The 18,456-nt window shown below is 32.5% G+C and overlaps 1 protein-coding gene across 2 annotated transcripts; it reads right to left on the bottom strand.

Annotated features, from left to right (window-relative positions):
* Positions 1-1,947: 1,947 nt before the first annotated feature.
* LOC108484666 (uncharacterized) lies at positions 1,948-4,072 on the bottom strand. 2 transcript variants are annotated; one of them, XM_053029249.1, is made up of 2 exons: positions 2,275-4,072; positions 1,948-2,193 (listed from the first exon to the last, which is right to left on the bottom strand). In XM_053029249.1, the coding sequence occupies exons 1-2, from the start codon at positions 3,443-3,445 to the stop codon at positions 2,159-2,161; spliced, it is 1,206 nt and encodes a 401-aa protein (XP_052885209.1). In that variant the 5' UTR covers positions 3,446-4,072; the 3' UTR covers positions 1,948-2,158. The 2 variants fall into 2 exon arrangements, with proteins under 2 accessions (XP_052885209.1, XP_017644028.1); XM_017788539.2 differs by having other exon boundaries at positions 1,948-3,477; positions 3,657-4,065.
* Positions 4,073-18,456: the final 14,384 nt, after the last annotated feature.

The following is an 18,456-nucleotide window of genomic DNA, read 5'->3' as shown; positions in this document are numbered from 1 at the left end:
TTCCAAAACAGAAACATCACTTTCTCTTTCACCCCCTCTCCTCCCTCTAATATTTGTTTATCGTCCCCCACTCTTTGTTTTACTTGTTTTCCAAATGTTTCATCATTATCATATTTTTCCTTTTTTCTTTATTTGTTCATTAGTATCATGTGTATATATGTAGTGTTATATTTAGATCCTTCTTTCAAGCTTTCAAAATGATACACACTCTTCTTCTCATTCATATTGTAATAGCCATCATCCATGTGAAATATTTTTTTTGCTTTGGGGTGTATATTCCAATGAGAAAGTGATCTACCATGTGAGGCAAAATCTAGGACAACCAATCAACACATGATAAAGAATTAATCATCATTGACTTTTAGCCCGATATCTATTATAACCCACCTGTTATGGCTTTATTTTCTCAACCGGTTAATCAATGTAATTTGCTAAAGTATCATGGTACAAAGGTAATCTAGGTATATTCAATCCATGAACTGTAAAGAGCAAATGAGCATAGAGCTGTCGATGAGTTCAAATCACTCTATGCATATGACACTTCAATAGTTATGGAATCCCATTCACTTCTGTTTAGCCATATAAATTTGGTTAATGATAGTTATTAACATTATTCTTATTCCATAATCACATGCCTCATGATCTTTGGGATTCGACTAAAGCCGTAATTACGTCCAATTATATGTGCATTCATATCTATAATATGATTTTGTAATAATGATATTGGCAGAGTCTATATTGCTCTCATATGCTATGCTTGTTATTATCATTATTTTTAATTAAATGAATAGCCTTATAATAGTATCTCTTTTGTCTAAAAAAAAAAAGTTAGGCACATAATTTTATTGGTGGACATAATTACTTGGAGATTTTAATAGATATAGAAATAGAGTGGACTTTTAGTTTCTGGATTTTATACTTGATAGATTGAAAAATCAATTATTGTAATCAAATACCTAAACTAACAACAAATTTAATCCCGTGAATGATTCATTAAACCTAATAACAGCTTAATTAGTATTTTTTATAAGGAAAATGTAAGAATACATGTGATTTAGTCGAAAATTAAGATATTAATTAAAAATTAAAGATCAAAAGAGGAATAATAAGGCAATTATTATTGATAATAATAATATATAAAACACATTATTTCTTTTGACTTGTAGTTTATGATTGCGGCAGGTAAGGATTCTTTTGATCTTTTTTTTTGCCACCGATTGCTTCCCACCAAATCCATATATCCTCTTAAATTCCCCTAATTATCTCTATAATTTAAAATTAAAATGGTTACTTAACAAAAGGATATCCATCATGGAACTAGAGACTATTATTTGGGGAAAAATAATTAAATATAGAATTTGTATTTCATACACCTTCAAAATTTTTAATTGATATTGTGCATACAATTAAATAATTAAATAATTTTTTGTAGTATTAAGTTTGTGTAATAAAGGAAAGGTCCTATTAGTTATAAGAAGACAGAGAAATGAGATTTAGGACAATTAGGGTAGACATTGAAATTTCTTATTTATTTGTTTATTTATTTTAAACAGACATTTTATTAACAGCCCCCACCGACCTGTTTTTTTTTACACACTAGAGATGGAGGCCAGACAATGGTACGAGGAAGAAAACCTTTGCTGCTTGCGGTTTCCTTGTCATAGAGGTGCATTTGCACTTGATTTCCTCAACCCAACATTATTGACGACACAATAATAAAGAAAATTATTCATTTAATTAAATATTTATAATCTGATCCTCATATTTTATAAAATTAAAAATTAATCCAAATGAACAATTTATATACAAAACATTAATAAAATTAAAGATCAAAATTCCTACTAATTTCTAAAATTTCTTGTCATAGAGTTGAGTTTCTCAACCCAAAATTATTGAGAACGCAGTAATAAGAAGTATTCTAAACAATACATAAATGAAATGAAAATGTTGTACCACTGCAAGTGTTTCATTCCAATAAAAGACAACCTATGTATATATATGAGCACAGCATAAAGGAAGTAATATATATATGTGGTTAATTAAATTTCTCATTTATTTCTAAATGAACATAAAGAAAAATAATAAATTAAAAAGAAAAGAAAAGAAAACGAGAAAGAGAAAGAGAGAATATGATTACTGATGCAAAACCCTCTCCACATTAAACTTTGTATAGTTGTTCTGCATGATAATTTTCTGCACATTAATAAATATATAAGTTTGTAGTAAGGTAATTAAGTTTCTACTCTGCGGGGCAAAGCCATGAATCAACTGTACCTTCAGCTCTAGATGAAACGTTCTCCAACCCTTTTTCATGTGAATTGTTATGATCATTATTCCCATAATTCCAATCTAATGCCCTCAAATGGTCTTGGTTCCCTTGGTTTAGTCCAACCCCATCTCTCCAGTTTCCATGGCGTGCCCCATCTGGTGCGACATCATGACTGTGTAAGCCACCAAGGTTGGCATTGACTTGACCATGGCTCAACCCCAGTTCATCAAGGGAATCCATGGCTGAACTTCCATGGGACTTTACACCGAAGCCAGGCAAATTAAGTGATGGGTTAAGAGGAGAAGGGTCTAAGAAGGACTGGAAAGGTAGGACCGGGCTCTGGTTTTGCAAGTTTAATATGTTCTGATAGGTACTTGGGTTGAAAGCATTGGTTGTAGCAATGGTGGTATTGGTACTTGTATTGGTAATATTAGAAGCATCAACTAAAGGGTCATTTAGCAATGAAGGAGAAGATGAGGAGGATACAAATGGAGTTGGCTGAACTCTTTTAGCTGAAGGGCGTAAAGGGTAGAGAGAACCTAAAGGTTCCAAATGACCGGACCGTATACTTGAGCCAGAGCCAAAAAGGTCGAGCCTTCGAGAATATGATGATGAACCCGAAAATGGTGGTGCAGGGATTCCAGTGAATTCTTGCACCATTGCTCGAAAATTCGTTGTGTCGGTGGTCAGAACTGTAGTGGGTGCTCTCCTTGATGCCCTTGTTCGCTTCTTGGGATTCTTTGCAACGCTTGTCGGCTGATCAGGTTTCGATGATCGTACACCATTGTTGCCATGGGCTGATGAGCTTGGGAACGAGCCACGGTTGAGCTCTTGTGTCTGTGAACCCAGCATAGACTGGTTCGATGAAGAAGATCCCGGTAGGGTACCAAGGTCAGTGCAGTTGGGGTCGGATCTTAAACTTCCTCGAGGCCTTATCCCATCAAAGTTTAACAATTGAGATTGAGAGAAAGGGTTGAGATAATTAGGTGAAGGATCAAAGAAAGTGGGCGATGGGTGATGTTGGTGGTGCGAGCCAAGTGATGGATGTGGATTTGATAAGGCACTAAAATGGCCTGAAGTGTTCAAAAAAGCTGGGACTGACTCAGGCCGTGAGTCATATTCTTCATCATCACCACCACTTGAAGATTGTAAACTACTACTATTACCAGAATCCATAGCAAAAGCTTTCAAAAAGTATAATGAAAACCCTGCAAAGGGTTGAAGAGAATAGCTATCGTTGATAGTTCCACAGTTCCAAATAACAGAAACAAAGCGATAATCTAACCATTTAGCTCAAAAATAGCAATTATGAAACACTGTAAAAAGGAAAAGACCCAAAGAAAGGAAGGAAATTAAAAAAGATATATACATCCTTCTAAAAAGTTACCATATCTTTAAAAGTTAAAAGCTTCCTTTGATATCGATCGATCCTCTTTGAAAACTACTTTCTATGAAAAAAGAAAGTTCTTCATCTTGCTCGTACCTCTTCTCCTATATGATCTGAATTAGGGTTTTTGTTTTTGGAAGAGGAAAAAAGAGAAAGGAAAAGAAAAGAAAGGAAAGGGTTATTTTAAGCTTTTCTTTTAGCTCTAAAAAGGAGGAAGAAAGAGAAGAAAGGGGGGGGCAGGCTATCTCTTATGATCTAACAAATGTTTCCACTAAGAAGATCCTCTCTAGAGAGTGCGGGGTGGGACAGCCATTGGAGTAGAGAAAAGAGTAGTTGCCGGTGGCTGGCGACGGGTCAAACTCAAAGTGAATGAGAAAGAGAGAGGTTGGCTTAACATGTTATGAATGTGAAAGCAAGGAAAACGATATCTTAGATTATTTTAATTTCCTCTAAAATTCTAATATAAAAATCCCATTAGATTCTGATTAAATTTAGAATTTGGAGGGTTTAATTAATTAAAGAGAATATGAAAAGGAAAAGGAAAATGTAGATATATAAAATAAAATAAAAAGTGTATAATATAAAGTATGTATAGTAATATGAAGAGAACAAAAACATTACTTCCACCGTAAGGATCACTATTAAAATTCCCACTAATGTTCACATTTCAAATTATTAATTTTGAAACTCCTTTTCCTTCTAATTTGTTTTTTTTTTTTTATCAATCATTATATACTTTTCATGAATAGTTTTTTCTTTATAAACTAAAATTCTAACCTTCTAGAATTCAGATTTTTTAGTTATTTTCTTTTTAAATTATTGTATTTGCTTGGTGAAATTATAATATTAAGAAATTAAAGTTGAGCTCTCATGAATTTGCTAGTTTGGTGTACGGATGATAGGGTTGGTAATGTAATATATATATACTACAATAGGCAACACTTAATAGATAAATTTTTTATGTATTACCAAACCTAGGATTTGACCAATTCATATAATTAAGAAACAAAATCCAAGCCATAATTGACCAAAATCATATCATCTTTTACCCATTTTCATAATCTTTGATTTCCCCACTTTTTTTTTTTTATGTTTTATTATTAATATAAAAAGTAGGTTTTAGAAATGATCTACATTGTCTATTTGATGGGTAGGATTAGATTAATTATAGAAATAATATTTAATAAGGTAGGGTAATGGGGATTGAATTATGGGATATAACAAATTTTTAGGTGAATGTCATGTCTTTGATGCTTAATTATAGCGCATTTTCGATGGGTTGTCACTTATCCAATATAAAAGTTTTGAGAATGTTATGATACAAGTAAATAGACTAGAGGTGATTAAGGCTATTCAGGAATCTTCATCGACTGATTCAAACTCTACCTAAATTAAAAGAATTCATCAAATTCTAGCGAAGATTGAACATTGGAGCATGGAACACATTCCTAGAGAGTTAAATGAAATTGCAAATTACATGGGTAAATTAACTTTTGGTACAAGTTAAAACTTGACAGATTTTGAATAAATCCTAAGGGAGGCGCTAGCAATCTCCTCTATTAATAAGGCTAGTGTTAGCCTAACTCAAAAGCTCACTATGTAATTAGTTTGTATTAGATTTCTTCTCACAAAAAAAAAATTTTAAAAAAATTTAAATTGAGAACCCACATAGGATAAGTCTCGAATTTAAAATTTCAAAATTCTCAAAATCTCAATATTATCATTCACGACTTATTCCCTTCAAAAAAAATTCTTCTTCTTCCTTACATATTTAGAGTAAACTATATCCAAGGTTAGTAGATTATTAGTAAATTTATATTTTAATCATACAATTTCAAAAAATTACAAAATAATTACTAAACTATTTGAAAGTTTTCATTTAAGTCACCAATTTTTAACGGTTGGCCGAACTTAAACTTTCAATTCCATGTAATATATACATATTATATAAAAACTATTTTGTATCTTTAATTAATATTTCTCTCCTCTCCTTTTTTCTACTTATTAAACTCAAAATATTGAAACCTAAATTTGTTTCTCAATTGATTTCTTCTCCCTTTCTCACATACTGAACCAGAGAAGCAAAGGGTTTGGCTACCCTCTTCTTCAAAAGCCCACCTTTGTCTATGGTCAACACTTCATGCTGGAGTTTACCTTTATTTAAAAAAAAAAACTAGTAATATTTGTTTCGACGAAATTTCTCTCAATCTGTAACAATAGCAAAACCTAAGTCGATTTTTGCCTTAATGAAGAAAATTTCCACAATCCCTAAGTTGATTGCATTCATAATCAAAGGATAAAATTCCTCCCAAATCCAAAATAAATTACTAAATTGAACTCAAGGACATTCCTAAAAAATACCTAAACGTAGTAATTTAGGTTAGATTAATTCATCAAAGGATTAAAAACTGCACCTAAAATGGTTTTTAGGGAAAATGAAAATTACGCGATTAATATATTGTTGAAAAGTCAATTAAAGGGTGAGTTGAAAAGTCAAAAATGGGAGGTGCAAGTGGCACCGAAAGGAAAAATGGTAGGCAAGTTGTTTAAAATTGAATGGGATAATTGCAATTTTGGTCCCTAATTTTTTAGGCCATTTGCAAGTTAGTCCCTGAACCTCAAATATAAATAGGCCTAACCATTTCTCATTTCAACCATCCCAACCAATCTTTCTCTCTTAGTTTTCTCTCTTCTCCCATTTGAGAATTCTTAAGGAATTCTATTTGTTTGTAATATTTTGGAGATAGTAAAGTTATCATCTGGTGTTAGTGCCCAAGGACGTAGGTATAATTTACTGAACCTCGTTAAAATTCTTGTGTTCTTTCTTGTCCTATTTTTCTTTCAATATTTGAGGGTATAATAGTAGTATTTAATTGTGCTATTAAATTACTATAAAAAGGGATATTCTGACTAAGGAAAGACTTGGTATTTAAGAGATCCTTGTGATCCACCTCTCTTCCCTGGGAATTGAACTTTGTATGATTTTTTAGTACAATAATTTACACGCTTCCGACCCTATTGGAATTACAAGTGGTATCAGAGCTGAAGGTTAATCGTAGTATGCTCTGTGGTTGCAGTTTAAACTGATCTTCCATATCAGAAAAGATTTCCTTAGGTATATTGAAAGATTATGGAGAAAAGCGGTCGGTGTAGGAGCTTCAACATCGTCCATGTGGACAAGACCGACAATTGCAAATGCAAGATTGGTAGTAGAGATCTTTGATGGCACGGGCCATTTTGTTATGTGGCAAAGTGAGGTTCTAGATGCCCTTTTTCAGCAGGTCTAGACATTGCCCTTGATGAAGAGAAACCAGATGATGTACGGAGAAAGATTGGAAGGCGATCAATCGGTTGGCATGTGGCACAATTCGATCATGCCTTTCTCGAGAGCGGGTATGCTTTTCAAAGGAAACTTCTGCAAATAAGTTGTGGGTGGCACTTGAAGAAATTTTTTTGAAGAAAAACAGTCAAAATAAGCTCCACTTGAAGAAAAGACCTTTTCGCTTCACTTACGTCCCAAGTACCACAATGAATGATCACATCACCAAATTTAATCAGTTAGTCACTGATTTGCTAAATATGGATGAGACATTCAAAGATGAAGATTTGGTTTTGATGCTGTTGGGGTCACTTCCTGAGGAGTTTGAGTTCCTAGAAACTACTCTACTTCATGGCAGGAGTGATATATCTCTGAGCGAAGTCTGTGCGGCCTTATACAGTTATGAACAGAGAAAGAAGGACAAATAGAAAAACTTAATCAGAGATACAGAAGCTTTAGTAGTTCGAGGTCGTTCGTACACACGGAAGAAAACTCAGAAAGGGAGATCAAAGTCAAAGTCCAGACTCGAGAAAGATGAATGTGCCTTTTGTCATGAGAAAGGCCACTGGAAGAAAAATTGTCCAAAATTGAAGAATAAGGAAAAGTCATGTAGATGCTTGTGTTGCAAAGCATGATACCAAAGACTCTAAACTATCACTGGTTGCATCATCATCGTCATTCCATTCAGATGAGTGGATATTGGATTCGGGTTGTACTTATCATATGTCCCCTAACCGGGAGTGGTTCTCTGATTTAGTAGAACTAAATGGAGGAGTTGTTTATATGGGCAATGCCAATGCCTGTAAAACTGTTGGGATAGGTTCAATCCAATTAAAGAATCAAGATGGATCAACCAGAGTTCTGACTGATGTTCGGTATGTACCCAGTTTGAAGAAAAATCTCATCTCATTGGGAGCCTTGGAATCCAATGGTTCAGTTGTTACTATGAGAGATGAGATTTTAAAAGTGACATCTAGCTCACTTGTGATATTGAAGGGCATCAGGAAAAATAACTTGTATTACTACCAAGATAGTACAGTTATTGGAGCAGTCGCTGCAGCTTCCGGTAACAAAGAATTGGACTCAATGCAGTTGTGGCATATGAAGTTGGGACATGCCAGCGAAAAATCCTTACAAATTTTGGCAAAGCAAGGATTGTTTAAACGTGCAAAGGCTTGCAAATTAAAATTTTGCGAGCATTGTGTTCTGGGAAAGCAAAAGAGAGTGAAATTCGGCACTGCTATCCATAATACAAAAGGTATTTTGGAATATGTTCACTCAGATGTGTGGGGGCCTTCCAAAACACCTTCGTTGGGAGGAAAACACTACTTTGTTACTTTTGTTGATGACTTTTCCAGAAGAGTTTGGGTGTATACCATGAAAACTAAGGATGAAGTGCTTGGAGTTTTTCTTAAATGGAAAACTATGATCGAAAACCAGACTGGCAAGAAAATCAAGCGGCTTAGGACGGACAATGGAGGGGAATATAGAAGTGATCCGTTCTTCGATGTGTGCCAAGAGTATGGTATTGTTCGACACTTCACAGTTAGGGATACACCACAACAGAATGGAGTGGCAGAGTGTATGAATCGAACATTGCTAGAGAAAGTTCGATGTATGTTGTCCAATGCTGGGTTGGGCAAGCAATTTTGGGCTGAGGCTGTGACATACGCTGGCCATCTTGTTAATCGTTTGCCATCATCTGCATTAGAAAGAAAAACTCCTATGGAGGTATGGTCTGGAAAACCGGCTACAGATTATGATTCCTTACATGTGTTTGGATCCACTGCATATTACCATATGAAGGAGTCAAAGTTAGATCCAAGGGCAAAGAAAGCTCTCTTTATGGGAATCACTTTTGGATTTCGTCTTTGGTGCTTAGACATAAAGAAAATGATCTGTAGCAGAGATGTTACCTTTGATGAATCTGCCACATTGAAAAAGGTAGCAGATAAAGATATTCAGACGAGCGATACTCCACAGCAGGTGGAGTGTACTCCAAAACAGGTGGAGTTTGAACAGATGGGGATTTGCCCAGTTAATAAGTCTAATTCTTCAGCCACAATGGAGGAATTAGAGGTTGAAGAGGTTCTGACCCAAGAACAGTTAAGTACACCAGAACCAGTTGCAGTTGCAAGGCCACGGAGAGAAATTCGTGAGACCGCTTTCGATTCTTCGATATGGTGGCCTACGCCCTTCCCGTTGTTGATGATGATATTCCTATCACTTATCAAGAAGTAATGCAAAGCTTAGAAAGTGACAAATGGAAAAGCGCTATAGATGAAGAAATGGTCTCTCCAGAAGAACAATACTTGGGAGTTGGCGCAATTACCGAAAGGTAAAAGGGCAATCGGATGCAAGTGGGTATTCGCAAAGAAAGATGGATCTCCTAGCAAGAAATATGTTCGCTACAAGGCAAGATTGGTAGCTAAAGGCTACGCTCAGAAGGAGGGAATTGACTACAATGATGTATTTTTCCCTGTTGTGAAGCATTCTTCCATTAGAATTTTGTTGGCCTTGGTAGCACAGTTGAATTTGGAGCTAGCTCAACTTGATGTTAAGACGGCTTTCTTGCATGGTGAGTTAGAATAGGAGATCTATATGACTCAGCCCGAAGGATACACAGATGCTGGTGGTAGAAATTGGGTTTGTAAGTTGAACAAATCGCTATATGGATTGAAGTAATCCCCGAGGCAGTGGTACAAGCGATTTGATAGCTTTATGAGAAGGTAAAAGTACACAAGAAGCAAATATGACAATTGTGTATATTTGCAGAAGCTGCATGACGAATCTTTCATTTATCTACTATTGTATGTTGATGATATGTTAATTGCTTCGAAGAGCCAAAAAGAGATAGATAAGCTGAAGGCTCAGTTGAACCAAGAGTTCGAGATGAAAGATCTAGGTGAGGCCAAGAAGATTCTCGGTATGGAGATAAGTAGAGATAGACAGAGAGGCAAGCTTTGTTTAAATCAGAAGCAATATCTGAAAAAGGTATTACAATGTTTTGGTGTAAATGAAAACACAAAACATGTAAGTACCTCACTTGCTTCTCATTTGAAACTCAGTGCTCAATTATCTCCGAAAACTGAAGATGAAAGAGAATATATGACGAAAGTCCCATACGCTAATGCAGTTGGGAGTTTGATGTATGCGATGGTGTGTACGAGGCCTGACATTTCACAAGCTGTTGGAGTTGTGAGCAGGTATATGCATGATCCTGGAAAATGACATTGGCAAGCTGTGAAATGGATTCTACGGTATCTTCGAAAAACCGTAGACGTTGGTTTAATTTTTGAGCAGAATGAAGCACTTGGTCAGTTTGTAGTTGGATATGTTGATTCCGACTTTGCTGGTGATTTAGATAAACATTGTTCAACTACGGGGTATCTGTTTACTCTTGCGAAAGCCACAGTGAGTTAGAAGTCTACCTTACAGTCTACAGTAGCTGTGTCTACTACAGAAGCGGAATATATGGCAGTTACAGAAGCTGTTAAGGAAGTTATTTGGCTTAATGGATTGTTGAAAGACTTGGGAGTTGTTCAAAGTCACATTAATCTATATTGTGACAGTCAGAGCGCTATTCATTTAGTGAAAAATCAAGTCTATCATTCAAGAACCAAGCATATCGACATAAGATATCACTTTGTGCGGGAAGTCTTTGAAAAAGGAAAAATTCTACTTCAGAAGATTCCGACCGCAGATAATCCCGCAGATATGATGACCAAGGTGGTAACAACAATCAAGTTTAATCATTGTTTGAACTTGATTAACATCTTGAGAATTTGAGCACCTTCAGGTGTATGGCGCTCGAGAGCGCATTTGGAGGCACTACAAAAGATAGCTTTATCGAATTTGAGGAGTTGAAGGAAGTATGTGAAGATGTGATTATCCTAATCAAATCTTCAAAGTGGAGATTGTTGAAAAGTCAATTAAAGGGTGAGTTGAAAAGTCAAAAATAGGAGGTGCAAGTGGCACCGAAAGGAAAAATGGTAGGCAAGTTGTTTAAAATTGAATGGGATAATTGAAATTTTGGTCCCTAATTTTTTAGGCCATTTGCAAGTTAGTCCCTGAACCTCAACTATAAATAGGCCTAACCATTTCTCATTTCAACCATCCCAACCAATCTTTCTCTCTTAGTTTTCTCTCTTCTCCCATTTGAGAATTCTTAAGGAATTCTATTTGTTTGTAATATTTTGGAGATAGTAAAGTTATCATCTGGTGTTAGTGCTTGAAGACGTAGGTATAATTTACCGAACCTCGTTAAAATTCTTGTGTTCTTTCTTGTCCTATTTTTATTTCAATATTTGAGGGTATAATAGTAGTATTTAATTGTGCTATTAAATTACTATAAAAAGGGATATTCTGACTAAGGAAAGACTTGGTATTTAAGAGATCCTTGTGATCCACCTCTCTTCCCTGGGAATTGAACTTTGTGTGATTTTTTAGTACAATAATTTATACGCTTCCGACCCTATTGGAACTACATATATATTATATTATATATGATAAACAGTGATTTAACAATCACATTAGTTGTCCATTAGAGATTAAAAACCCTAACGATTTAAATAAAATATTAAAATAATTCAATAACTATTTTATAAATTTTTAAAATTGAGTGATCAAAATATATATTTATTAATTTCAGTAACTACCTTTATAATTTACCTTTATAATTTACTATGTTTTTAAAGTTCTCCTGCCTCAGATCCATTAGTTAAATTTAGGCTTATTAGTAAAATAAGTCCTCAAATATTTTTAAAAATTCAATTAAACCCTTTCAATTTTTACTCTCAATTGGATGCAAAAAGTTTAGAGGTACTCAATTGTTTTTTTTTTTAAAAAAAGAATTCAAGGACATATAATACCATTAAACTTTAAAAAAAAAAAATTCTATCAGCCTTAAACCAATACAAAACTTTTATATAACGAGAAAAAACCTACACATAAAAAAATAAAAATCAATAGACAGGATGAAACAAAATGTTACCAAAATCTGACTCCAACAAAATGTTAAATGTGATTTAATTGAAATTTTACAATGTCAAAAGAAACATTAAAACCCATTATTATAATTCCTTCTACTTTCAATTAGCATTAACAATGGGAGCCTAATATTTGGTGAACACTTTAATTAGGCCAACTACATACAACGTTTGCTAAGGACTACTTTTGGCAACTCAACTATTTGATTCTAAATTAATGCAATTATTTTACCAAGTAGGATCTAATATCAACTCTTTTTTTTATATCTTTTGTATAAAAAACCTTTTTGCTTCCATTGTCGTTTGTATTCTTTAATCAAAAGGTTTGCCACATAATTACTTGACTAGAAATTTTTGTGAAAATAATTTATATATAAATTTTATATATTTGAAAAAATATATATATTTTTACATTTAGCTTAATAGTATTATAAACCCTTGAATTTTTAAAAAAATATAAAATCAATTTAGTCCCTTTAAATTTTTTTGCACCTAATTGAACCCATTGGTCAAATAAGTCCTTTTATTGATGTTAGTCATTAGTATTTAATGGCATCGCTGATGTGGTGATCAGTAAAAATAAAAAAATAAAAATATTTTAAAAATAAGTACACAATGAATATGAATAAATGATTGTCCTAGCTCATTTTGTCTAGGTACATTATGGAATTATAAAAATTATAAAAATATTAAAAATTATTATAAATTAATTAAAAATGATAAAATGATTTACTATATTTTAAATTAGAAAACAAAATCAACAACCTATATCATAAAATCAAGATTAACAATTTTTTTTTGTTATATTTTTCCATCATTTTCAATTTGTGCAAGTTATATTAGTAAAAAAATATATTATTTGTATGGTTTTTAATAAATTGTTATTTTTATAAATTTTATGTTTTTAATTAATTCTAATATTTTATTAATTTTAATAAAATTTAATGATTTTTCTAATTTTTAGTTTTTATAATTCTAGAATGAATCTAGACAAACAGATATTCATGTTCATTATGCATTTATTTAAATTTTATTCTTTTATTTTTTTCTTACGACATTGCCACAACACTAATTGTCGATGTGGTGTCTATTAACGCCCACATCAGCTTTATCATTAAATAGTAATGAAAAACGTTAGTCGAAGGGCCGATTTGGCTAGTTCTATTAATTTAGGGGGCCCAATTGGATGCAAAGAGTTTGGAGGGGCTTAATTGATGTTTCTTTGAAAAATTCCAAGATCTTATTTTACCAATAAGCTTTTATATTTTAAAAAGTAATAAAATGGATAATTCTTTTAGTGAGAAGTTATTTGCATAAGCAATTTTGTTGAGAAAAAAGAAGAAGATGACGATTCATTCGATGGTGAAATGCTAGGAGCCACTGGATAGAGAGCTTGAACAAGACAAGGGGATAAAGTGAAGAGGTTGAAAAAGATCCCCTTAATAAGGGCTCTTTATAAACAAGGTTGATTATTCTCTTCGTCATTAGGTTTTGACAAGTGTTCGCATTTATTTTGTTGTGGTCAACCTCTTAAAGAACATGGTTATGAGTATTTATAAGCAATTTAATTATGATTAGATTGATGTGAGCTTGATGAGGCTTTAATGTGCTTCTTGCGAGCAAGGGTGAAATTAGAAAATCATTTTAAGGGGACCAAAAATGAATAAAAATTTTGGGGAGTTAAAGTGCAATTTTATTATTATACTAATTTGTGATTTCCTAAATTAAAGAAAATATATATAGAATTTTCCATAAGGGGAAGAGTGGCCATGCTTCTTGCACCCCTCTTTCCGCACTCCATGTGAGGCAGGAGTTTTAGTAAAGTAGGTTGAAAGCATTCTATGTGTTGAACATGCATGTACCAAAGAGAATCATAATTGGTGAGGTGCCACTCATAGGTGATGTTGCAATTGAGGAGTAGAAGTGCTCATGGGTCAAATCGGACTTAAGTATGATATTAAAACATTTTATATTTGTTCAAATTCGGTTTGAAATATCGGCTTAAAATTTTGTCTAAGCTTGCCCATATTTGTAAATTGCTAACCCAAGCCCATATTTAGCCTACCATTCTTTTTCTAAATTTTAAAATATATATTTATATTATTTTTAATTTAATATTAATAATTATATATTTTCTTTATTAAAATTTTATTTATAGTCATCTTAACCTTTTTAATTGTTACATTATAGTATTATTATATATTAATATAGATTTAATTTTTATGTGTTATAAATTACATAATATAAAAATAACATAATATAAAATATTATAAACTTAAAAAACTGCAAAGTCGGCTTTTTATGTTCAAGCTCAAGTCCAACCCATATTTTAAATATGCTTAATTTTTTTACCCAAACCCATTTTTTGAGCCTAATACTTTTGTCCAAATCTTCTCAAATTTTGGGTGAGCCTTTGAGATTGGGTGAGTAACTAGCCCTTGAATAGATTTATTGGCGAGGTGAAGGTGATGAAACCAAGGAAGTCAATTATGTATGTACCAACTAGAACAATGAACCAGAAAAACCAATTTTAATTTCCATTTAGGTGTGAATTTCGATCGATATCAGTTGTACCAATGCATCTCGATATGTTTTGGTCGTTACTAATGTATTTTGACTTGTACCAGTTATACAAGATTTTAATATTTTAAATTGATTTTACATATTTTATTTTAAATATTTTATTTTTATAATTAATTTTAAAAATAATAATTTAATTAAGTTATTGATAGTAATTAATAACTTTAAATATTTTATATAAATATATATGTATGTGATTGAGATATATATATATATATATAAATGATATATATGAAAATACTTTAAAATATTTTAACCTCGTAATGATACACTAAAATACACCAAATATCATAATAAAATGATACTATCTTAGGTGAAGCTCATCTCCAAAAGGTATGCATGAAAAATTTAATTAAAGAATTTTACGTGGTAGTTTTCAGAGTAGTAGATAAATCTTTTGAGAAGTAAATAAATTTTTAAATAAAACACATATATTTATTCTATACGTTATTAGTGGAAAGAAGTGTATAAATAATGACCTAAAACAGACAATGCTTTCCTTGTTTTAGTGTTTTCTAGCTTATTATTATTATTATTTACTTTTGCTGAGTTGCATGAGAAGCAAACTTAATTAAAAATATTAAATAGTTTAGGAATATAAATGTTGAACTAAGATAATTTCTTAAATACAAAATAAAATTGTGAAATTCCTATGAAAAGAAAAGGAAAAAGGATTGAGACATCAAGGTCTTTGTCAATTAGTATTGCACTACAAATTATCGACAAATTTTTAAAAACAATAAATAGGTATTGGCATGCCCTACCCAATTAAATCCCATGCTAACCCTAAACCTAAAGGGATCCCGACTGTCTCACGTCTTCTAGTTTCATTGGTACACGCAAATATTAAATTTTTGGTCTTCACCATTTTATTGGTACACACACACATCCATCATTCTTTCTTAGTCAGCCTTGTGCCTTTGCTGGGAGACAAGGATTTTTACATTTTTTATAACATTTGTAGTCTTAATCTTCTTAAATATTCTAATCAATTCTCCCACGTAGTTGTTTCTTTTTGAACTTCTATTAAAAAAATAAATTTAAGGGTTAACATGTATCAACTTCACAATGGATTTGCAAATGCTACAATTTTTGATAGATTCAATCCAGCTCCCCACATTACTCTATCCGTGGCAATAATTAGATTGTAAGAATCATACCATTTTGAGGCAGTAAAAATGATGACGGCTTCCTTCACTGCCAGCAACCCAGCCACAGTCAATGTGTGTAGAAAAGACCAACACCACCTTCCCTTCTCTTTTCTTGGCAATCCACCAATTCCCACTCTATTATTGCTAATCGAAAAAGATCCATCCACATTAAGCTTTAAATAACCGCTGGAGGTGTTTTCACATGACGGTAGTTGTGTTTGTGTCTTTTTCTTACATAGAGAATCAGTTCCTGCAGTTGATACTTGTACTAATTCGACTGCGCCAACAGTGATTTCTTACCACACCCTCTCCACTTATCCTTCACTTACTACTCTTCGATTTGTGGGTCAACTTAAGGGTCACTCAATTCAAGGGCTTTTAGACGGGGGTAACACAATAATTTTATTCAGAGTCGTGTAAGCTTCTCATTTGGGTTTGGCTATTGATCGATTGCCTACTTTTCCAGTTTTAGTGGGGAGCGGTGACATTATTCCAAGTGAGGGTAAGACAGCTGATTTTCCGTTAGCAATTCAGGGTACTAACATTTCAACTTATTAGGCACTGTAGTATTTTAAGAGAACAGAATGAATTTTACTGGGAAATTGCTTATTAATCTTTGCTTATCTGAACCAATACATTGCTGATGCTTATATACAAGAATGAGAGTAACTGCTCCTAACTAACTGTATACCAGACTTAAGCAACTGACTACTAACTGATTAACAACTCTATACTTACAGTCTTAGTACTCTTAACACAACTGATTTCTACGTGTTGCCCTTGCATGGATCTGATGTAGTTTTGGGTGTGGCATGGTTGGCCATGTCGGGGCCAATAATCACCAACTATGCCGAATCGACTTTTCAATTGCATGCTTTCCGAAGGTTATGTGAAGTTAACGTAGTGGCTGAATTTTTCAGCTTAGAATTAAACTTGAATCAGCCATAGTCCACTCAAGTCCAGCTACTCTTTAGTTTCTCTGCTTTAACAGTTTCGAGATGTGTTCACCAAGCCACCTGGGTTGCCACCGTTAAGGTCGACTGATCATGCTATTCATTTATCCTCGGGAGCAAATCCAATTAACGTACTGCCTTATTGCTATGATCATCAATACAAATATAATTTCAGTGCTCTCTAGTAAATTAATTATATATACATGTCGAGGTTCTGCTTTAAAAGTAATATTCTCTCCTTACCTTATAGATAACTTCTAAAATTATATGTTTTATAAATCAAACCACTCTTCACAATTCTCTTTATTTCTATTCTATATATATTTCATTAACAAATAATTACTAACTCAATTTCACAAATCAAATCATCATAAATTCAATTTAACAATATTTCACCTATAATTTCTTAAATTGAAGCTTATAATTCAATTTCACCTAATTTTCACCATTTATCAATTATCATTTTATAATATCAATCTATTCTTTAACATAACATAATAACTCCCATGTCATCATTCTTGATTTCATAACCTTTATTTTTTAACATTAATATCATTTTAGGTTATTATTATATCTGTTCTTTTGATAAATTATCTAAAATTACCTATAATCCCTTCCCAATTAAGAAGATAATGAGATTCAGTGCACTCAAACTTACTTTTTTGCATTGACAAAAATATCGATACCAATCGAAATAAGATTCAATGACATTGATTTCATAACCTTTAATCTTCTTTAACCAAATTCTCTTATATTTCCTTTCTATTTTTCAACTTACTTTATCTCTATTATTCAATCATCATTTATTCAACAATAATTTAGTATTTCTATATACATAATATACGAACCTTCTTAACAAATATATATAACTCAATATTACTTTTACATGAATAAAAACTTCTATGTATAAAATAATTCAATAATAATTAAATTTATTACCTAATTCATCCTTTGCCATTAACTTTCTCTTATCCATAAAAATGTTTCTCTTTTCCTTGTCCAGAATAATTTGCTTTTTCGCTATTGCTTTGCCCAGCAGCTGTGCTGACGTTTGGGGTAGCTACTTTCCTCGTCCTCTCCCACTAATCTTTTATTCTTTTTTTTTCTTCTTCTTCATAGTTTCTCCCCATTTAGTTTACAAATTTATTTTATGGATATTTTTACTATTTTTGCGGGTTGTGATAGATTACGATACTTATTGTCGCTAGGTCTCTACCGACCACCAATAGTTTTTCTTAAAAAATTGATTATCGATAAATAATCAAATGATGACTCTTCTTTAACTTTTTAATTTATTTTTTTAAGAATATTTCGAAATAATAAATTATTTCAAGGGTCCAATCAATTTGGAGTTTTGGACCGTGTTGTTTTAAGTTTTTTTTTTTTTTTGTTTCTTCCTATGATTGAATAAGTCTTCCCTTTCTCTTTAAAATTTTTTTGTCTTGTCTTGTACAGTTTTTTTCTTGCTTATTCATGTAGTTTTGCTTTTGCAAGTGTTCTTATAAATGCTTGATCGCCATATCTCTAATTTGGTAGATGCTCAATTCTTTTGTTGATTTTGCTCGTTACTTTGGACCATTCGAGGTTGGTTCCCTTATCGTGATAAGTCCTTGCAATCAGCCTAGATATGTTGTACTTGAGTTGTGACAAATCCAGTTGCCAATGTACAATGTTCTATTATTACTGAGGCCGAAGCCTTTGTCATGTTGGTGGAACTTGTCATTCACCACTGATGATGAGTGTTTTTTGTTTCTTTCTTTTCCCCCAATTGTATGGTCTACAATGAATGAATTGTTATTATTTTGAACA

Source organism: Gossypium arboreum, chromosome 6 (assembly GCF_025698485.1).
Source record: "Gossypium arboreum isolate Shixiya-1 chromosome 6, ASM2569848v2, whole genome shotgun sequence".
In the NCBI taxonomy this organism is placed as follows: Eukaryota; Viridiplantae; Streptophyta; class Magnoliopsida; order Malvales; family Malvaceae; genus Gossypium; species Gossypium arboreum.
Note: the sequence above shows the minus strand (reverse complement) of the source record. Positions and strands in the feature narration are given on the sequence as shown.

Excerpts from the sequence above, each read along its gene's own strand:
- LOC108484666 (XM_053029249.1), bottom strand. The coding sequence starts at position 3,445 with ATGGATTCTGGTAATAGTAGTAGTTTACAATCTTCAAGTGGTGGTGAT. Across the intron at positions 2,194-2,274 it reads CGTTTCATCTAGAGCTGAAG|AAAATTATCATGCAGAACAA; the intron begins GTACAGTTGATT and ends ATTAATGTGCAG.